Source organism: Corapipo altera, unplaced genomic scaffold (assembly GCF_003945725.1).
Source record: "Corapipo altera isolate COAL_440 unplaced genomic scaffold, ASM394572v1 104b, whole genome shotgun sequence".
NCBI classification, from domain to species: Eukaryota; Metazoa; Chordata; class Aves; order Passeriformes; family Pipridae; genus Corapipo; species Corapipo altera.
Window position 1 is genome coordinate 124,051 of NW_020885023.1, and position 22,243 is coordinate 146,293.

A 22,243-nucleotide genomic window follows, 5' to 3' on the forward strand; every position below is an offset into this window, starting at 1 on the left:
GCACAGTGTTAATGTTACGAGTCAAATGTCACCTGTTTGGCCAGAACAAGAGCTATCCAGTGTTAACTGGGGACATCTAAGAGTTAAATTTGGTTAAAATCGGGACTGCTAAAAATCACCATTTAGTTCTTCTGATTTAAGCAATAACCTTTCAATTCTGTTTGGTAAACAGGGCTTTCCTGCCTCATTTATGTGGAACTGAGAGAAGGTAAATATCTGAAATATGTTTACAGTTATTTTCCCAAACCCAGGGGTTTGTCTCGTTTCACAAGCATGCAAACCATAGGGAAGAATCTCCATGGCTCCCATTCCTCTGTGATTCTGCTCCACATTCCATCTGCATTGGTTGCAGACTGGCCGTGTTTTGGGAGAGCAAACTTCTCACCTGTAGATTTCATCCTTGTATTCTAAGTTGCTACTGTACAATTGATTTTTATGGTTTCGTGTTACAATAACTACAATATTGCTGTGATATGTTCCTTATTTGCTACAGGAGTAAAAAAGAGATGGCTCAATGATAGAGACATAGAGAAACAGGGAGAAATGCAGTTGTTTCTGTTGATGTTTAAGCAGTTGGTTTTCTGTTGGGTTTTGGGAGGTGTGGGTCTTTTCCCTGAGAAACTCCTGATGGAATGATGTCTGCTGTGAAAGGGGAAGAGTTTACTGCAGAAAAAAACCGATTCTATTTGTGCTTTTTGAGACTTTTAGAGACACCTTTGCAAAATTACACACCCCTTTCTCCTCCACAGACACTTTTCCAGGTCATATATAATTGTCAGGTGGTCCCCATAAGGTACCTTGTATTTACTTTTGCATTTTGGGTCTCAGAGCAAACCCCTGTGCAGAGCAGTGCTGGCTCTGCAGCAATAAGGCTGCAGCAGCCTGGGAGTGGGTCAGAGTTAAGGTGCTGGTTTTGAACAGTTGTTTGGGTTTGTGCTTCTGTTAGAGCCTCCTATGGTATGACCAGTGTGACTGTGGAGGAGCAGTTTAATCTGCCTCCTTCGGTCCCTCATTTGTTACAGAAGATAGGGATTGTTTATGGCTGCTGCTGGAGTCTTGTGGAGTTGGATGATAAAGTTCTTGGGAAACAGATCTGTCTTTTGTCTGCTTACATAGCAGTGAACATCTCGGGTGAAACTTGAGGACAAAACTAACACAAATGTGCCAGAATTATGGTGCATTTATAGTGCTTGTAGTTGGGAACATTGTTCTGATGAGCCAGCGTCTGTACTGGGAAAATGGGAAAGCTGAGTGTGTTCCAGGTAATTGGTAGTGGCAGACATGGTAGGTGCAATTCTAGCACTTCACTTTTAGGGTGATAATTTAAAGACTGAGGTATTTAAAAGCAAAAAAGAAAGTAGCTGATACTCATTTACTAATTAATTATTCATTGAAGTATTTGTTTCAGTTTTTAGCTTGGCAGCACCTCTCCTTTCTGTTAATAGCTGGAAAGAACTAACAGACATACACGGCTGTAAATGAGTGGGTTTGTTTTGTTCTCACTGCCTGAGGCTCTCTGTGCTCCCAGGAACACGCTGGGTGGGTTCAGGTGCCAGAGTGTTTGTTGGGGTTTTTTGTTAACTTCAAAGTCCTGGTGTCTATTCCATGAACTCTTCCTGGTGTAGTTTGCTGTTCTGTGGGACACGTGGATAAAGGAACTGTAGGATCCCTCTTTAATCAAAATACACAGTTTATAATTGATCCTTGTAGAATTCTGGTGAGTAGAAAAGCTGTTGGTTTTTATAGAACCTGAGAAATCATTTTTATTGGCAGTTGTATGTAATTGTGTAATTTCAAAAAATTTAAAGATTAGGGAACCTTTATGTCAAAATATAAACAGTCTCAGCGATGTGTTTGGAAGTGTGTGTAGAAGATCAGCTGCAGGTTGAGCACATGGTGCTTTGCAGAATTGTTAAAGACCTTTTGATTCCTGATGCTTACCTGTAGTTACCTGGCAGTGTTCCACCTGTAGCACTGCAAGTTAATTTATAACTAGAAGAAGAGCAAACAGTGGAAAGAATTAATTTATTTATTTGTTTCACCCAAAATTTATTTCGTGTTTGTCACTGGAATTTTTAGAGTGGTTTCAAAAGCCTCTGTGTACAATCACTTCTAATTCTACCTTGTGTGTTTGTTCCATGGAGTATATGGGAAGAAGGTAAAAATCCATAGTTATTTTTTGCCTTCAGCTGTTAATCCAGTTGCCACCATCTCCCCAGGTGTCACATCCACATGGCTGTTAAATCCCTCCAGGGATGGTGACTCGGAATTCTTGTAACCATCATTTCCTCTGTGAGGTGACAGAATTGTGATTTTATTGTGGCAAAACATGTTGCCCTTTGGTATATTGTAACAACAAAGATAGCAGTGCTGCACAAACATTAATTACTGCATCCTCAGCCTGTCTGCCAGGGAGTATATGGATGAACTTGATTTTCCCCTTCTGCAACATAAGAATAAAGGTTAAATATGAGTATTTCAGCCCAGGTATTTTTACAATGCCAAACTGGACCTTTAGAAATTAAAGATTAATAGAATTCTTTTTCAAGAATTAAAGTAATGAGTGAAACGTGATTTGATATAAATATTGACCTGAAATGTTTGCAGTTTGAGCATGAGAGCTTTTTCCAGTTTGCACAAGCCAAATAACAGATCAAGCCATACAAAAATAAAGTGTCTTGCACTCTCTTGACACCTGTTCTAGGAGATTAAAAAGCTGAGTTTGATTTTGATTTTTTTTTTTTTTTAAATGGCTTAATTGAGGAAAACATTTTGGTAGTTTGATGGGTTTTTTCCCCCTTATACAAGGAATTGTGCTGGGGTACACACCTGGAGCAAAAAATCACTTTTAAAAAAGAAAAGGTAAATATTTATCTGACCCTCGGTCTGTTCAAATTTATGCAGATAGCAGCAGTTTCTCCTTGCACATTCTCAGAGCCATCAAATGTACAGTCTCTCCTGAGATCAAGATCCATTTTCATTTGGTCTCATTTGAAAATAAAGCACCTTTCAAGTTAAGCTGTTGAAACCAGAGGCCTTTGTTCTGTCTCCGATGTGGATTTCCTATGGCCGGGGTGTTTTATTTTCACTTGATCTAAATTGAAAAATATGGTTTGCATTTCTGCTGAGGCCATTTAACCTTGAGCAAGCTAATCCCATTACACAGGAGGAGAAGGACGTTCCCTGTGCTGTGTTTGGTGAAAGTGGGGTGGCTGATAGGGGAAATCACGGGCCTGTTTGTGTGTTTATGTTCTCGGTTGGAGTGCTTGGGCCTTGGCTGGGGCCCGCTGGCAGGGTGAGCCCAGCGTGCTGCTGCAGACACTTTGGCCACACAAGGTCGATGGATTAAATCTCCCAGATACAGGGAAAAGCCCAGCAAAAAACCTGGTTGTTTTTCTGGCTTTGTGTTGTTACCACAAGACCGGATTCCTGCGGTGGTTCCTGTTCCGTGCTGCAAAGGGCCATGGAGCTGCTGTTACTTGGACACAGGAACAGGGAGCCCTTAGTCAGAGGTGGGGAATGGGAAATGCTACATTCCACTCCTGTTTCTCAGGGAGTAGCATCAGAAATGGAGCTTGTTTGTTATATGTTCCAGTGGAGGTGGACTCGGAGGCATCAGTCCCATCATTTGCTGTCTGGTGAGAGGGCCCTGGATTTGTGTGTTGGAAAGAATAAGGGAGACTGACATTTCCTGCTGTCAGAGATGAAAATTCAGGAGTTCTGCCTGACACTGAAGACTTAATAGGCAAATGTGAATTTGTGTCTCAGGCTTAAGTTTATGTATGAGGGTGGTGGATAGGCCTGTCTTCCTTGAAGGGTTCAGTTTTCAGGGAAGAACAGGAGCAGGAAGGGCTTTGCTGCTGCTGTACAGTGGGTTAGTTTTGCACTCCAGTCACTAAGATTTAATGTTATAGTGGTAATTAATACTCTTAAAAACTCAGCATGCACTATAGGTGGATAATTTTTATCCAGCGGTTGCCTGGAGTCCTGATCCTAATCATCGGAGGTTTTATGTATCCTAAGATGGCTTTGTAATCTAGAATCTGTTTTTCTAAATTAAATGAAAATCAGATGTCATAGAGTGTCACAGTTTAGGAGTTCTGTTGTTCCTGTGTGAAAACAAACCGATGATGCTGTGGTAGAATATTCCAGAGATATTGGTATGTTAGTTGTTAGCATCTGTATTCTCAAAATGAAATCGTGTTGATTTAGCTGGAGCAGGATTGATGAGTTACTTTTTTTCCCTGTGAAAATACTATTTTGCATTCTGCTTGTTCTTGAACATGCTACAGCTTTCTTCTAAAAGCGGAACAATTTTTCAGTTAATGCAGTTTTGGCATGTGACAGACTGAAATTTGTTATACAAAACAAGTGCTGGTGGCTTTCTTAGCTCTTAGAGCTCTCAGAGATTCTGTAACTAAGCTTTTTCTCCAGCAGCCAGTCCGAGGGGAGGTCCCAGCCTGGGTGTTGGCAGGGTGGGCAGAGCTGCCCACAGACCATCTCCACCGAGGAACTGAGGCTGGGAGAGACAAGGGCTGTGGGCATGACCTCTCCTGGCTGAGGGAGGAGGACACAGTACTCTGCCTTTTCAGCTGGATTAGGCATCTCCTGCTGTCAGTGGTACCTCAGGAAGTACTGAATTCCTGAGGAGTGAACCATTGACTCTGCTCTGTATGGAAGGGAGCTGTAAATGAACTGGGGGTTGTGTTGAGAAGGAGCTGGGACCTATAGAACCTGTTTCCTCTGCACTGATTCCAGACCTGGTATTGTTGTCCAACTTAAATTGCCTGTTAAAAATTGGACTGTCCCAAATTAACTCAAACTGAGGATCAGTGTCACCAACTTCCCTTTGGTTACAAATGCTCAGGGTGTGAGACAGCAAGGGACAAAACTGACTGATGTGTCACCTTTGCAGTGCACAGATGTCACTGCAGGTTAATCATTAAACTCAGATTTGCACTGCATCCAAGGGGTTGCTCTAAATGAAACTGGCCAGCTGGAATTGTTTCTGCAGTTACATGACTGACCTCTTAGCTGTCCATGAAATCATTTTTGAGACCCGGTTGTAAATGCAGAATTGCTTTTGCAGTGAGACAGTCCTCGATGAGTCTTGCAGCCGGATGATAAAGCTGTGGCAAAATGCAAAATAGCCAGGTTGTGTTTGGTGGGTTGTGATTCCTCTGGCAGTGCAACTGAAACACAGAGGGGGCTCAGAAGTAACACTTTTAGATATTTTTTGGGGGTATCTTAGCACATAAGAAGCAATTCTTTCTTAAGAGAAGTAACTAATGCTTGCTGTCTGCTATTGGAAAATCTTAAAAGCCGGAATTTGGTCTGTAGAAGCTTCTCAGAGCAGGGGTGTGTCTGTAGCAGGTCAGTGTGTGGGTGGTTTGAGTGCTCACTGTCAGAGCAGCTCTGCTGCTGGCCAGACCTGCAGGACCAGGTGGCTGCTGCTGCTGCTCACACATGCAACAAGAGGTGTTGGTACCTGGAACAGCCCCCTCGGAGTGGTAGAGGAGAAAAGGGATGCTGGATGTGCAGTAAAGCACTGTTATTCCAACAGAAGGGAGCACTGGGAGCTGGAACTCACATGTGGATTTTTAAAAAAATTAAAAATGAAAACTCCAAAACTAACACCTGCAGTCACTTTGAAAGGGACTTGAGCTAAAAGTAAAATTAACTGGTTATTGATATATCTAAAAAGTAATGAAAGTTTTAGTACTTGTGGAATATCTTGTAGTTTAATGCATTCAATTGGCATTGTTTCTGGCACATAACAAATTACCTTGTCTGAAAGTGGAGGTGTGTAGTTATGGGCAGTTTGGGGTTAAAAAGGAGCCCAGTGTTTCCAGGCAGAGGCAAGTAGTGACTGCCCCAATTGACACTGTCAGTTCTTTTTCCTCAAAAATCTTTTGAGGTGTGTTTTTAAACAGGGTAAGCTGGACAGGGATGTTGCTGCTCAGCCTCCAGTTTGAGCACAAAATACTGTGTATCAAGTGAATTTAGTTAATGCACTGGGTTTTGGTTTCACTTTTGACAGGTTGCAGTTTTGTCCGTGGGTTGGGGAGCTCTGAAATGTTGGTGCCAGCTGTGGTCTGGCAGTGCCCACGCTCGGGTGGTTCCTGGCAGAGGTGGTTGGGGTGAGGGAGCTGGTGCAGATGTGCAGGGGGTGTGTGGCTTTGGCTGAGTGTGGGAATGCTCCGGGCTGGGATGTGCCAGAGTTCAGTTGTACCAGTTCAGGTAGAGATTAAATAACATCTGAATTTGCTGCCTTTTGAATCAAATTAAAGTCTAAGCCTTCATTGTAAGCTCTGGAAGAAAGAACACCTTACGTGTAGCTTGACACCACATCTGCTCTTAAAGTCCTGTCATTTGTGTCTTGCAGTGACACTGACAGTCCCTGTAGAAACAGGATCCAATTAGAAGCAAAATTCCCCAGTTCCTTTTGTGTCACTGTGAAATAATTGTTCTAAAATGAATCTAAGTGTGTACAGATTGTATTTTGGGAGAGTTAATTACAAACTGTGTGGTTCAGGGATTTAGTGCAAGAAGAGGAAGAACAGTTGATGGAAGAAAGGAAAAAGAGAAAAGAAGACAAGAAGAAGAAGGAAGCTGCTCAAAAAAAGGTATGTGGAGCACTGAAAAATAAAACCCTGTGCTCAGGGGTGACTTGTTTCACCACTAGTAAAAACTGATTTAGCTGTTGTTACTCACAGGTGTTTTCTTGTTAATGCAGTGGTTTAGATTCAAATGTGCTGTCAGTTATATGGTGGTAACTGTCATACTGAACAATGTAATTGGCTCTGTGTAGTTTCTTACAAGACTAAATTTTCTTCTGAGATGACCCTTCTTTTTAATGATTGTCACTAGAGCCAGTTTTAAGTTTGAAACCTCTCACTGTAAATGCATTTATTAGTAGAATAAAAATACCATTTGAAGGTAGTGGCTTTTAGCTGTATCCTTATTTTAATATATCTTATTCTTCAGTATGTAAACATGTCATAAGAGAATTTGTAGTAGGATAGGTGGATAAAAATGAAAATATTGATAGCAAAGGTGTTTAGGGAGGGAAACATCACGGGAATGCTTGTAAACACTTCAGAATCCCTGTTTACTGACAAGATGCTCTTCATTGCCATTGATTCTAAATATTGACGCTGAGCTTGAGAGGAGCTTGTAAATGTGGGTTTTAAATATGTCCATTTTGGGATTCTTTGGCTGGTGGGAGCAGAGTGAACCTGCTCAGCAGTTTTCCTGTGATTCCATTGCCTGATGCTGGATATGGCTCTTGGGAACACACTGGTTGGTTTTACCTTCACAGGCTTGCTGGCAAAACCTGCAGAGTCTTGAACCGAGCACTTTGGAAGTCCTCAGCTGAAACATGTTCAATGTTTTTTTTCTTAGAGACTTGCACCTCAGTGCAGAAGGCAGTCAGGAGCCTGGGCTCAGCTCCTTGCCCTTCAGGGGTCTCTTTGGGTGCTGTGGATTACCAGAAACAGCAAAAAAAGTTTTGAAAAGTTCTGAGTTGTCTTATTTTCCTGTTCATGGGCCAAGTGCCAGGCAAATGACTCGTGGGGTCACAACTGGGGAGGGTACAAACTATGTACCCTTTTCTGTCAGCATAAGAAGGTGAAAAGGAAGGGTCTTCTGTTAGTGTGCCCTTGATTTCCTGGGGAGAGGCAAGATTGGGGCACTGAAGAGTTGTGGTTAAAGTTTCAGCCCTAGCAGTGCTAATGTCTGAATCTGGGCAAGTCTGACATCAAACCAGTGAATCCATGAATTCTTTTTGCATTCACACACTCTCCTTTCTCTCCCTCCTCGTGGATTTTATTGTAGACAATCACACCCTCAGTATTTTTGCAAGTCTATTACATACTGCAAATATATGGAACATCACAATTAAAATGGGTTTTATGCAGCTTCCAGAGTGACTGCATCAAATTAAATCTCATTTTGTTGTGGCAATAATTGATTTTAAAAGTGAGAACTCTAGTTTCAGATAGGAGGAACTATGATTTGTGCTTTTGGGAGGTGCTTTCTGAGCACAATCTCACTGTGGTTTATAGTTAAGAGCACACCATTGAGGTGCACTAACATACAAGAAATGTCTCTGTCCCCAGTTTTATGCTATGATAAAGTTTTATTCAAATAGATCTTTCATCTTGGCCGTACCACAGGTGTAACCTGTTGAATCTTGGAAATGAAAGACTTGAAGCTTTGGCATTTGCTCTCTCACTCCTTTCTTTTTCCAGGTCCCTCCCCCTTCCCTGCCCTGTTCTGCAATAAAAGTGGTGGCGGCTCTTTGCTTCCAGGCACAGTTTTTAACTCACTTAAAACATCTTAATTTGCAAGTTTAATTCAGTCTGTTTCATGTAGTTATCTTTCAAATTAATTTTGTCTTCTGTAACATTTAAACAGCTTTTTAGGCATAAGGAATAATAGGCCTGGGTTGGTTAAAGAGATGCTTCTGAAGTAGATAATTAAATAACTTGAAACCATATTAAAAGAGGAAAGTCAAAAGCTAATGTTGCTTTATGAAGTGGCACATGCACATGTGGTTTCTCTCTTATCTGCACAAATCACTGACACTTCTTTTTTCTTGTTCTAGGCCATTGAACAAAAAATCAAAGGTAAGTTACTTTACGGTTAGTTTTACTCTGTGTATTTTTTCTGTGGTTTTAAATGTGTTGAATCAAACGTGTCACCTGAAAACTCCTTTCAGAAGTGAAAGGTGGGATCCTTGAGATTCAGCTGCACTTTTTCAAAGTGACCACAAAAGTCTAGATGAGTAATGGCAAAGGGTTTATCCAGGGGTTGGACTTGCTGGTCTTCCTGTTTTCCATTCTTAGTACACAGCACCAAGCATAGACATAATACCTGGAGTTCTTGTCCTGGTTTGCATTTTTCCTTCCCCTTTTTTACCTTGATTGCAAGTGCACAAACACTTAAGGAATGACCATGTATAGAATGGTCAGTTTGAAATTTAGGTTCCAGATATTCTAAGTGCAGCTGGGATTGGGAACACTTGGTAGACAAGTTATTGATATGTCCAGTTTTAACTCTTGCCTGTGAAGGGTTCGTCCTGCAAAGTGATCAAGATGCCACTCCCTGAAAGGTGTCATTTCCATGTTCATGGCAGGTGGGAGCACTGCAGTTTTTCTGAATATTTGTAGAGTTTGTGCAAATCTCCATCCCAACCAGCTCCTAAAAAGGAGAACAAAGATTGTTTTCACTTTTCTCTTGAATTTAAAGAATTAGGAAAATATCTAGATTTGTTCTGAAGTGATAAAATGTGTTTGAAAAGAAGATGGAGAGGGAAAATAGTAGAATACTTTGCTGTAAATAGTAACGTACATTTGGAGTGACCATTTGACCCGTGTGCTCGGGCTGCTCTGGCATCATGTCAGGGCCAAAGCAAATGGCTAAAAATAGCACGAAGAGGGAGGGCAGGAATTCTGCTCAAGAGGCTACCTGGTGGGAATCTTCACAGGGAAAGCAAATGCCTTCCTTCCGAAGGACAAAGTAATTTTTTTAAAATTTTTTTTTTAATTTTTCCTTTTCTTCTTTAAGGCCTAACGTTCACTAATGGAAATAATAAATTCCAACTTAATTACATTATTATTTAAAGGGTATTTCAGAAAGTTTAACAGGAATTTAAAGTCGTCAGAGAAACACAAGCTGGCAGTGCTCTGGAAGAACAGACATCATGAAATGCAGATACACAACTTTTTGCCACAGTTTCTATAGGAACAAAATCCATATCTTGTGTTGCATGGCTTTTGCCTTGTTTCATCAGTTTTGCCTCCTTGTATTCAGGATGCAAATTAATGTTTCATTAGTTTCCAAGTTTCCATCACGTTAATGTCTTAAATAATTTATTCTGTGCATGAGCTGAAGATAAAATACAAGAGTATAGGATCTCTAAATAATTCAGAATTATGTGCCTCTTTCAGAAAAGGAACTGGTTAAGTGGTGGGGGTAGAGAAGGAGGATATTTCTTGGTTTTAAACATAGTTGGGATGGGTCTAAACTGTTGTTTTAGCTAAGGTAGAAATTGCTGTTGTGCCAGCTGAAGTAGGTCCCAGCATTCATGTAAAATGACAGAAACCTTCCGAGAAAGTTCACAGAGCTGGGGGTTTTCCTGTTCAGGATTGGGGATGGAAGTAACGAAGATGATGCTGATATAAATGTTTCTGCTGCCAGGAGCATTTTATTACTGTAGTATTGCAGTTAAAAACACACGTGTGGCATTCCTGCGGATTTCAGGGATTCTGACCTTTCTGGTTTGATCCAGCTGGTTTAGTTAAAGGAGGGAAGAGCAGGTTGGAGCAGTTAGAGGTGAGTGTATTAGTTGCTAAGTGGAAGGTTTATCTGTTTGTGGAGCAGCTGGTAAAACACATGGACACGTGCCATCCCAGTGCTCTTTTACCAGGTATTTTAGGAAAAAAAGGATAATTTGAAAATCCCTGTTTGTTGAGAGTACTGTAGAATAGTCAGTTGTTGTGGTATTCTTTCTGGCCTGCCAAAATATGTCCTTTTGCTCTGTTTGAAGTCAGTGCTATTAAAGATAGACAAATCAATCCATTTATCCTGAATTCCCTCTAAACCAGAACTCTGCAAGCAGCACTGTGGCCCCAGGTAGCTGCTGGTGACTCAAGCACTGAAGGAAATGCTGTTGAAGGAGGATGTTTGGGTTTGGCTGTGTGTGCTGCTCCAGCAGTCGGGCTGTGCTGCCCCAGGGTGAGAGCTCAGCGGGAGCTGAAGTGCCCTTTGCACACCATTTAATGTATAGATGTGAAGTAACTGAGAAAACTGGCTCAGTGCTGGGGTTGGGGTTAGTTCTGAAAGGTTCTGGGCTTTGGGGAGCAGCAGGAGCTCGAGCTGCACCCAGCTGTCACTGCAGCACTGGATCCCTCAGCAGAAAGTGCCGCTTTCATTGCAGAACAGAATAAACTGAATTACCCACTGAAACGGAAAGTGCTCTAAAAATAGCTGGGTGTGGAATTGAAATCTTTGACTCATATTTCCCACCTTGGAAACTTATTCGTGTTCTTCTCGGCGAAGCAGAATGGCCCGACTGCACTGACCCTTCTGGTTTTCGTCGGGGTTTTCACTTGCCTGACTCTGCTTTTCCCAGTTGGAAAAACTCTTCTGTTAGCTCTTAAATCTTGCAAGTGAGTAGAAGAATGCCGGGAATGGGCCTGGCTGGCTGTGCAGTCCCCGCAGGAAAGGCGCGCTCACCTCTGGATCCGCAGGGGTTAACGCCTTGGCAAACACGGAGATATTTTCCAGAGCAGCTCCGAGCTCACAGCTGCGGCCATTTTTCCACCACGAAAATTCTAGCACTACATCTTACGTGTGTCAGCTTGAAAGCCAGACTTCCTCTGTTTGCCCTTCAGCATTCCAGCCCTGACAACTCCGGGGCATGCCATGCAGGGAGAGCTGCACAAGGCGTTTTTCAGGGGCAGCTCCAGCAGCAGCGACAAGGAGCGTTTCCCTGCCAGCCTGGTGCTGTTCTTTGTGTGTGTTAGGGGAGGATTTGATCTCTGTACGCTGATTTTGGGCGAGGGAGAAACTGTTTTCCATCTGCGTTAAAGTTACTCAAGCAGCTGCCATTTTTTTATTGGAGGGGGAGCGTGAGTCCCTGGGCCCCTGCTCCAGGAGGAGTTGGCAGGCAGCTCCTGGAGCAGTAAAATGACACCATGCTTCTCCTCCATTTTCTAATGAAATCTGCAGAGTGGGAAAGCAACACAAGTTGGAAGCGTCTTTCTTTGGAATCTCTCTGTAAACTGTAACTCCACCATCCCCTGCTCTGAGGGTTTGCAGCAGGTTTGTTCTTTATGAAAATCTGTCATTTTTAATACTCATTTCTGTAAACTTGCTGTTCCTAGTCAAGTTAATTAACTGTGATAAACTGTAGGTCTGTTAGTATTGTATTTCTGCATTAATAAGATTCAAAATAAAATGCTGGTATGCAGAATAAACTTTTATTAACAAGCTACTTGTTTAGAACAAATTAAAATATTAAGGTAATGATTTAGGGGTGTTGGAATTCATAGTAGCCATATTGGAATATTAATGTTATTTAGTCTTCTGAGAAGTTGTGGAGCAGAAAATGTTGGATGGGATAAATTGTATAGCTTAAAACTTACTCTGTGATTCTGAGGGAAGCGAAGGCAAGGGAATTCTGTGTGCTTTGGATAATTTTAGTTTAAAATGAGCATACAAATGTGGACTCCGTATTCTGTAGTCTAACCCTGGGACCTGGCATATTGCTATTTAGTTTGGTGATCACAGTAGACAGAATTGCTGCATTTGCTGAGGAAATGAATGCTTAGAATATGTGAGAAATTTAATATTCTTGAACTGTTAGAGAAGTGCTGTTGGTGCTGTGCCTTAGGGCTGGCTGGGCAGAGAGTACCTTGTTTATTAGTTGCTCTCCTTCGTAGTCAAAAGCGATTTGAGTTCCTGCAGGTCCTTGGGGTCTGTTCTAACACACTTGGTCTTAAAGTGGCTTTAATTAGGAAAGTAAAGTGTTAGGACTGCCATGAGTGTGCTGCTGGCAGCTCTGTCGGGGTGTCCAGGGAATGTCAGATGGAAATTATTTCACTTTATCCCAGAAGAGCAGTTGTAGGGCAGTGGAAGTGGCAAGGAAGGAGAAGTGACTCTGAGCACATTACCAGGTGCTCTATGTTGTATTAAAACCTCCTCAAGTGAGGGGTATTTATATTTTCTGCTTAACCTGACAGGAAAAAAAAAAAAAAAGCTTGAGTGGGGTGTGCTGGAGGAGTGTGTGTGAAGGAGTGTGTGGCTCCAGGACTGCTCTGTTGGCTGGATGTGACACTGGCTGCAGGAAGGGGGTTCTCTGTGTCCCTGTCAGCACAGCTCAGGCTGTGAGGGCACACTCATGGAATCCACTGAAGCAAGAAGCATAGGGAGAGTGCCAAAAGTTAAGGTTTGGGCAGTGGTTACACAGATTGTGGAGTGTGAATAAATGTGTTTTAATTTCAGAACTTTTTGCTGTACCTAGACCACAGAGAAGAGCAAAGTGCTTCTGCATTAAGTTGTCAACAAATTCACAGCAATTTGCTTACATAGCAGCCCCCCACACCCCCTGGGCTTACTCACTCTCAGTTATTTTATTTTTAAAGCAAGAAGTTTTAGAAGGAGCAAATGAAGTAGATTTGCTTAAGACTACATTGTATTTGGGTAGTTCAGTTTTGATCATAATTTGTTGTTCATTATGTGCATCAAAACACTGTTCAAGGAATCAGTTACCCCCTGTCAATATTGAGGGAAATTGAGGGAATCTGGGGTGTTGTTGTTGATCTTTATCAACTTCCCAGTTTATCTGATAGCTTTTGAATCCCTTCTATTCCCTGTGCTCTGTACATTAAGTTGATTTATGTCCTGGCCATTCCTGTCCTTAATTCAGTCCCTCTCCAGTCAGCTGTGAAATGGGAGAGCTGTGCCCAGAGGGGTGTGGGGGGAGCTGGGTGCTCCTCACACTGAGACTTCTGCCCACCTGTATCTGCCCACCCTTGTCTGCCCACCTCTGTGTCAAACAAGGAGGTTCTTTCCTGCTTTCCTTAAGCAGCCTAAATAAAATAATCCATTAAAACACAACTTGGATGCTGATTCTTCCATTACTTATTTTTTTTGTTGTTCTAAAGACCTTCTAGTTTGTGTTTTTAAGAATATATATTTGTATACCAAAGTAAAAATAAACTGAAATTATAGTCATAATAGCACTGACAACATTCAAATTGATTCTTTAAATAAAAACTTGAGTTTGTTTGCATTTATTTTTTATGTTATATTTCCATGAATCTGTTCCTGAATGTCAATGATAAAATGGTCTTCAAACAAATTTTAAAAATTTTAAAGGCCCCTGAAAACTACATTTTCAGTCATGTAGCCACAGTATTCCTGGTGCTGAGGGAGGTCATGATTGAGTCTTGAGGTATCTCAGGAAGTTCCACAGTAAATATTAACACATTTTATGGATATCCAGAAAATTTGAAAAGTACATTAAGACATCAGTAAGGAGGGAGGGAGCACAGCTGCCCTGTGCTGGGCTGGATGGCAGCAGCACCAGGGCACACACCAGTAGCTCAGTGTCCCCTCCTGCCTGCTGAGCTGCCTTACTCCAGTTCCTGCACTGCCCCACGCTCACCCTGTGCTGCTGTGCTGCTGGGGTGGGCTGTGGAGCTGAGCATGGGGTGGGTTTCCCTTGTTCAGCAGCTGGGTTTGGTGTGTCCCTCGCTGTGACCTCTGCAGCTGCTCTGACCTTCCCCTGGGGCTGTGCTGTTGCCACTGAGATCGTTTGGAGTTGCAGTTGCACATTTGGCATTTTCCCCGTGCCAGTCCCATCCTGCTGGGCTGTGTCTGGAGTTACCTGTGCTGGCAGCTGTTCCTGCTGGCACCAGTGACTTGAGGGCATTGATATCTTCCCCTTGGATATTAGGGTCGACAAAGCAGGGAAGTCTTAGCAACAGGTCCTGTAGGTCCTGTTCACCCCTTGTTCTTCTCAGGTCAGGCCAGGGCAGTTTTCTGTACATGACACTGAAAATCTAACTCCAGTGGGAAACTTAAGTTTTTAGTACTTAAGTAGTTTTCTAAATGAAGGTTAAATGCTGAAATAAACTGCACAGTGCTGGTGTGTCAGCAAAAAGCTATAGAAAGCTGGTTAGTATTAGTTCACTGTAACTGATGATGTTAGGAGTGATAGCAAGGCATATTCCTGCTTCCAGATCTGTGCCATGAAAATGTGTGATTGTGGAATAACAGAGCTTTTCCTGGGGAATGAGTTACAGCTTGAATGGGAAGAAATGCTATCCATTGCATCATATAAAAACACCTTTAAGTATTGACTAAGTCTTTGATATTTTTAAGTTGCCGTTCGTATGAATAACTTTGTCCCACTTTCTTTTTCCTGGGGGTGGGGGTAGTGCCAGAACAAACCAAGACAAGTGTAAGCCAGCCTCAGCCTGTCACCTCCAACGGCACTTCCACAGGAACCAGCACTACTAATAATGCCAAGCGGGCCCCAGCCAGCAGCCAGCAGCAGCCCTTGCCTCGATACCCTCCTCGGGAAGTACCACCGCGATTCCGACACCAGGAACAGAAACAGCTTCTGAAACGAGGGCAGCAGTTACCAGTGATAGCTGCAAACCTGGGATCCACTCCCAAAGTGTTGAACGGCCAGTCAGGAGGCAGCACTGGCACCAGTAACCAGCCCGTGACCAACGGAGAAGTGCCCAACAGCAGCAAAAAACAGCCAGGTGAGGGCAAGCACCTTGTTTTCCCTGAACTAAAATCCAGTATTGTAAATTCCCTTGCCAGGGTAATATTCGAGCCCACATTATTTAAGCTTTCACTGTAAGCTGTAGCATGAAAAGGTACTTGGCTGTGTTGTAGCTTGCTGTTGAACACTGCAGGATGGTATTGGCCTCTTTGTGCAAGTTCCAGACTGAAGCCCCGGCTCATCTCAGTGGCTTCTTGTTACCAGTGGTGTGTGACAGGCACAGCAGGTTTGGAGCAGGTGGTGATTCCAGTATGACCACGACTGTGCTCCACATTTCCAGTCTGTGTCCTGGGTATTGACCCAAGTGTGGTCGTGGTACAAAGCACCTTTTCTGTGTCCAGTTTTGATAGATAGATCTCACAAGGAAGGGCCTTTAGGACCCTTTCCAGAGATGGGCTCACCCCACAGTATGGGCAGCAGGGGAGGGGGAGATTCTTCATGGGTGAGGCTCCTCCTGCAGTGCTGCCTCCAGCTCTGGGGTCCCCAGCACAGGAGGGACATGGACCTGTTGGGACCAGTCCAGAGGTGGCCATGGAGATCATTAGGGGAATGGAGCACCTCTGCTATGGGGAAAGAGATTTGGGATTGTTCAACCTGGAGAAGAGAGGCTTTGGGGTGACTTAATTATGGCCTTCCAGGACCTGAAGTCACCCAAGACAAGAAAGATGGAAAGAGACTATTTACAAGGGCCTGGAGGGACAGGACAAGGGGGAATGGCTTCCTACTGCCAGAGGACAGGGTTAGGTGGGATATCGGGAAAAAATCCTTCCCTATGAGGGTGGGGAGGCCCTGGCCCAGGTTGCCCAGAGAAGCTGTGGCTGCCCCATCCCTGGAAGTGTCCAGAGCCAGGTTGGATGGGGCTTGGAGCAGCCTGGGCTAGTGGGAGGTGTCCCTGGCCATGGCTGGGGTGGGACTGGACGGGATTTAAGGTCCCTTCCAACCCAAACCATTCTGGGATTCTGAAAAACACCTCAAGACTGTTCCTTCTTTTTTAACTTCATGCCTACAGATCCAACCAGGCTGTGGCTTGTTCAGGATATCAGAATTGCTTTTTGTTGTTAGGTCAGTTTTTTTCTCTGTTTATCCACTTGAAGCTTGGTTGCCCTACAAAATGGATCCACTTTACCTTTATTACTATTTAAGTACAGTTATCCTTTGTTATTTTAGGTTATTATGCATTTCTGCAAATACCCCTTTAAGACAGGTAAACTTACCTGTTACACATGCATGATGTACTGTTCAGTGACTGCACTAGTGTGCAGTTCAGTTAATTTTCCAGGACATTAATGCAGTTTGTTTTTGGCTGGAAAAAAGTAACTTTCTGTGAGGGATCTAGCTTTTCAAAGGGATTTGATATTAGTACATGGTAATACTTAATATGTTGGACAAATACTTTCTTATTTTTATAATTGTATTTATATTTTGATGTGCCCATAGCAGTGATGATGTAATTTGTTTCCACAAATAGTTTCTTCTGAGACTTTACTAAATTCCCAGTGTTTCTTAAAATTAGTGTTTTATAGACCACAAAGGATGTGACTCCTAGCCCCTTCAGTTAAAAAAAAAATAAAAAGGCAAAAAAGCCCCTGAAAATAGCCTTGATATTTCAAGTTTGAGTTGAATTTTGAACTGTTCTGATTACTGAATCTTGAAGAAGCAGTATTTAAAATGAAAGTAATCAAAGCACTGGCAGCAGTTTATTCCCTTTGGGAATGTTTACCCTGTTACTTTCCAGTATTATTTCTGTAACATACTGGTAGGACTCTTTACCATTGCAATAAGTAATTTTTAAGTAGTTAATTTTTTTGCTTCACCTGTATAATGTTGTTCCTGCCCATAGCCAGGTTTAAAGTCACCTTTCATATACTTGGCTGCTTCTAAGATGAAACCTTTTCTGCAGCATATATCCTCTGCTGGTCAGGTTGTATGGTAGCAAGTGGTGATTTAAATACAAATTTGCAGGTAAACCAAATGAAGAAGTGTTACTGTTTATACAACCTATGGAACCTCGTAGTTGTATCCAGAGGATTTGTGTACTGTCCTCTATTGCACTCCTTTTGTGAACACCAGCCTGGTTTAACCAACTGGATTCCCATTTGTGTACTCTGTTCTTCCCAGTTTTGCTCCATTTTCCTTGACTTCCTGCTGGTGTGGCTGGGCACCTTGGGCTGGGCACTGCCAGCATGTCCCAGTGCTGTACTGGTGCCTGGGGCAGCTGCCTCCCTGGGAGGAGTTCTGTGGTCTGAATAATACCTGAATTATTAGAGTAGTATATCTACACACCCAGCTGGTTCCAAAGGGGTTCTGAGAGCCTTCAGGGGAGAGAATGGTTGGCCAGATCCCTTTCCCACCTTAAGGAAATGTCTGTGTGCCCTGCAGCATCCTGTCAGAGCTTTGTCCCTGTGTGCTCTGCTCCTGGTGTTCCCTGTGTCCCAGGAAAACTCCTCAGAACCACTGGTCGAGGTTGGGCAGCCAGGGTCACCTTTCTTGGAGCCACTTGTTTGTGTGCTTGGAGGGTCTCTTTGCCTGGAAAACCAGGAATAATATCTGGTTTGGATGTGTTGTTATGTTCTTTCAGAAACATAGACACGATGATAATGTGAAGCCAAATAGTTTTCCCATGCTGGATTTTTGTCCTGGTTTCAAGCTCTTGTCTGAGGAGTTGCTGGTGAGGTGAGGTGGCCGTGCAGCAGCAGCCAAGAGTGACCCCTTGTCTTCTGACACCTTTGTATCTGAAAGGAAATGCTGTTGTCATTTGCCTATCTCCATCTCACTCACTCTCCCTAGTTCCTCTTTCGGCCTCCAACAGCTATTCCAGGTACTCTCTGTGATGTTACCTCTAAAGTCAAAAATCTCTTGAAATTTGACATATCTGTAGATCCCTTCCCTATCCTTGACAGGATGTCCATGGACACTAGGGTTAAATTTGATACCTTAGCAGAATACCTTCTTGACTTTCTGTTTTAAAGCATTATTTAGTGGCTGCTGGAGTTAATATGTCTTTTAGGGCTACAAGAAAAACTGTGTCTTGAGGTGTTGAAATCAGAATTGCGGGAATTGGGAATGGCTATGGTTGGTTTATGTGTCTTCCTGAAAAGCTCTCCCCAGTTCCAGCTGTGGTTGGAATGATTTGGTAGTGATTTGTAAAACCCAGGGAACATGGGTACTGCTGACTTCAAAGTCTCTGGTTGCCCTGGCCACACTAAGTTTTTCTGTCTTTCATATTGGGGAATTTTTTAATTACAAAGAGGTCAAAACCCTATCTCTTTGCTTGTGTTTTGTGTGCAAAATCATCTCCTGTTTGGAAAATGAACATGCTTGGTTTAGAAGTGAAGCTGAAGAAGGGTTAGCTCTGTGGGGTCTTTGTTTTCCTGCTGGTTTTAGGACATTTGGCATATCTTTTTAGTAGAGACACATAAGTGAAGCTCATGCTGTGTAGTGTTTCTGAAACACATCCAGGCTCGTGCCAAGATGGTTATTTTAAGAACTCTCCATAAGTAGCTCTTTATCATCACACTTTCACACCCAGTTCAGTCGTTGGCCTCACTGGTGCTCCCCATGTGCAAACTCCCCGCAGAAGGAAGGGTCGATCAGTGCCCTGGTGTTTGCTCACCTCTGCTGTGGAACACAGAATAGCCAGGTGGTTATTCCACAGTGAAACTATTTCTATAATGAACTAAAATAATAGCCAGCAGTAACTGCTTACAACTGTGGGCCAGAGCAGAACAGGACAGCACCTCTGGGCTCCTGGCATGGCTCCAGTTTGGATTCCTCCTGTCTCCCTTTATCCCAGTGCACCTCGCAGCAGAGCCACAAAGTTGTGTCCCAGACACAGCCTTTGGGAACAAAAGATTCCTTCTTTAACTTGGAGAAGTTTCTTGGCTGTTGTAGGAGTCAGGGAAGAAGGGAGCAGTTAGGATTTGCTGTTAGTAGTGATGGAGGCTGGATTACTTTGGGAAGCATTACCTTAAATGTAACAGTTACGGTCTGCCACTGTAAAATTTGTGAGTTTGAAACATGAACTTTGATTCCATGTAGTGCCTGTGGGACACAGAGGAGGAGGAGGCTGTGAAAGAGGGTAAATGACAGTTATACACGTGCTTAGGTTAAACTAGAGTTAGGCTGTTTGCTCAGTCAGGCAACACAATACTGACTTTGAGGTGGAGCAAATGTACTGTTCAGAGAGGAACTGCTGAAGTTTCAGGGCTGACCTCTAAACTTCTAAGTCAGTACAGTCCAAAATGAAGTGATTTTGGTTTCTTTGACTATAAATTCTTCCTCTTTTTTATGTAAATCAAACTTTTAAGGACGTGCTAAATTGGTTCACTGAATACCAAATGTGTAACAAGGAGCTGGTAGTGGAACTGTGTCGTGAAAGCAGCTGAATTGTTAATGCAGAAATCCCCAGGCTGGGTTTGCTGTCAGTGTCCCTGCTCGAGGAGGTGATCAGAGCAGCTGGCTCTGAGAGAAACCTGTCCTGGAAAAGGGGGCTAAAGACTGGGTTTACAGCAGTGAGTGGTTTGGGGACTGTTCTCTCGTTTACTGAAGTAACACTTCTGTGATTTTCTTGCTTTTTTTTTTGTAGGCATGCCTCCCATTCGGGACTTGGTGAGCCACTCCCCTAACCAGTCAGGTTAGCTACTTCCATCTCACCTGCTTTTGCACTACCATGTTTGTAGTAGTTACATGTTTCACACAGTTTTGTCTGGGGTTTTTTATTATTGTTTTTTATTCTTTGGCTTACATTTTTCAGTAGCATGTGCTGTGTGACTGACTTCAGTATACTTTCTCTGTGCCATTGCATACTAATTTGGTTTAACATTTTTAATTTTCTAATTTAGTCAGAATTCATACTAAGAGCTTTTGGCACCTTAGCTTTAAAACACTAAGTGGTTTTTTTTTTACCTTTATGCTTATTCGTTAAATTGCCTCTTTGTGGTATTAAATTGAATAATCTGTGCAAGCCTGTGCTTTCTATCAGAAATGTGCCGCAGCACTGTGGAGGAAATCATGTCTTGATGGTTCACTAAAAGCTCAGAAGTTTGTTTACTAAAATGCATTTGTTCATAAGGCCCAAAGGTACAGTGATTGGCAAGGTATAGTATTGACAGTCTGGGGGTGCCAGGTGTACTGGAGCAGGAAAAGGAGGCAGAAGGAGCAAGATCCAGGTATTCCTTAATTTACACTTCTCAATCCTTCTGTTTATTTTAGCCTGTGTGACGGTACTTTAAAACAAACAAACTGCTTTTGTAAATAAATACAGTTTCCTGCAAACATTTCCTGCAGAATAACTCATAGCTAGAAAGCATTAAATTACAGATTATTGAAAACAATCCTAGCAGATTACAGAATTTTAAGCAACTCAGGTTTGTGTAAATGTTTTGTCCAGGATTTAAGCAGCAAAAGTTCAGTTGCAACTTTAAATAGTTTTGGGAAGAAAAGCAAGAGTAGGCTGTTCTGGCTGCTTGTGCTGTGCACCAAATGCAGTATATTGTCAGCTGTTGGTTGTCAGTTTTGAGGGTGTTTCTCTGGTCTAATACCTGCTTGTTCAGTATTTGTGTCCTTAAACTCCGAAGTTTGTGGGTTGAGGAGATTCAGGTAGGAATGTTCCAGAACAGTGGCTCGTACTAAACCTCACTAACACATATTTGTGTCCAGGAGAAAGGCTGTTGGTGCACGTAGTTTTGTATGCACTAGGAGAAGATTCTGGCTGAGTGGAAGCTAATCACTGTATGCTGTTGTGGATTGGCTCGGCACAAACTGCATCACAGTTAAATTAGGGGAATAGAATTGTAATAAATACCAGCTTTCTTTATGTATTCTGCTGCTGTGCAAATTAGGGTTTGTTTTATCATTTCCCCCTGACTTGCAGTTCTAACCTGTATCTCTCTCCATGCTGAATTCAGGCTGTTTGCCATCCGTGTGCCTTCATGTTGCCTTTGAAAGGGATGGATTTTGTGTAATCAAGGTGTTGTTCTGTGCTGTTGGTTCTCTTGCTCCCAAGGGTGTAGGCAACTCTTTGATCAGTCTCCTAGTACAGGTTAAATGTATTTTTATAAATATCAGGGTGAGAGTTGAAATCCTGAGGTTTGTTGGGCAGTGTTTTTCTAGTAGCACGTGAATCAGCAGGTTCTGGGTTCCGTTCCACTGAACTGCAGGCCTGGGAGCTGCCGAGCCCTGGGACAGAGCTCTGGCTGCCTGCAGCACGTCTGTCCCCACTCCTCCTCTTCCAAACTGCTGAGCCACTGTTCTTTTTTGCACTTACCAGGGGGAGCTCACCTTAGTGCCTGGACCCCCTTGGGCTCTCACCAGCCCCGTGCTGAGGAGTGGTGGGTGGTCCCTGCTCTGTGCTGGGACAGCTCTTGAACCCAGAGTCTTGAACTAGATTCTTTTTCACTGTGTGATAAATAATATTGATATTGATTAAAAATTAATTAAAAATGGCCTTCTGCATCAGTGCATTCTGAAGCAGAACTTCAGATGGGTCTTGTGCTTTTTGTTGTATAAAAATATCTTGAGTAACGCGTGTGTAAGAATCTTGTATGATGTCTGTAATGGGAGGGAAGGTGTGTGTTCTCTGGCTGCTGTCACACAGCAGTTGGTAGTGCTGTGCAGTGTCCTCTTGGGATTTCTGCCTTTCAGGCTGTCTTTGGTTTTTATATAATATTGTAGTTTTTTAATATGCATATGTTTTTAGAAAATACTTTATATGCGGTGATGCAGAGTACTTTTTTAAAAAATGTTTCTCTGAAAAATTAAAGATCTTTAGGAGTGCTTCTCCAAGCTTTTTGTCAGAGCAGCTCTGCATCCTGGGAGAAGTGTTCTGGGATATGTGTGACAGCATTTGGGCAGCTGTACTTGGAGCTTTCTCCATCACCTCCTGTGATTGTAGTGTTAACAGAAGCAAAATAATACACAAAATAATTCCTGGCTTAG

General features: G+C 42.8%; 1 protein-coding gene across 10 annotated transcripts in view; it reads left to right on the forward strand.

The window, feature by feature from the left end:
- TNRC6A (trinucleotide repeat containing 6A) overlaps positions 1-22,243 on the forward strand; it is a 57,847-nt gene that overhangs the window by 17,904 nt on the left and 17,700 nt on the right. For 6 of the 10 annotated variants that reach the window (XM_027667935.1, XM_027667936.1, XM_027667931.1 and 3 more), the window contains 5 exons: positions 173-208; positions 6,536-6,626; positions 8,609-8,630; positions 14,952-15,284; positions 19,893-19,940. In XM_027667935.1, the coding sequence (XP_027523736.1) occupies positions 6,567-6,626; positions 8,609-8,630; positions 14,952-15,284; positions 19,893-19,940 (463 nt within the window). In that variant the 5' untranslated portion in view covers positions 173-208; positions 6,536-6,566. The remainder of the gene's footprint in view (positions 1-172; positions 209-6,535; positions 6,627-8,608; positions 8,631-14,951; positions 15,285-19,892; positions 19,941-22,243) is intronic. The other 4 variants (XM_027667939.1, XM_027667940.1, XM_027667934.1 and 1 more) reach the window with 2 other exon arrangements.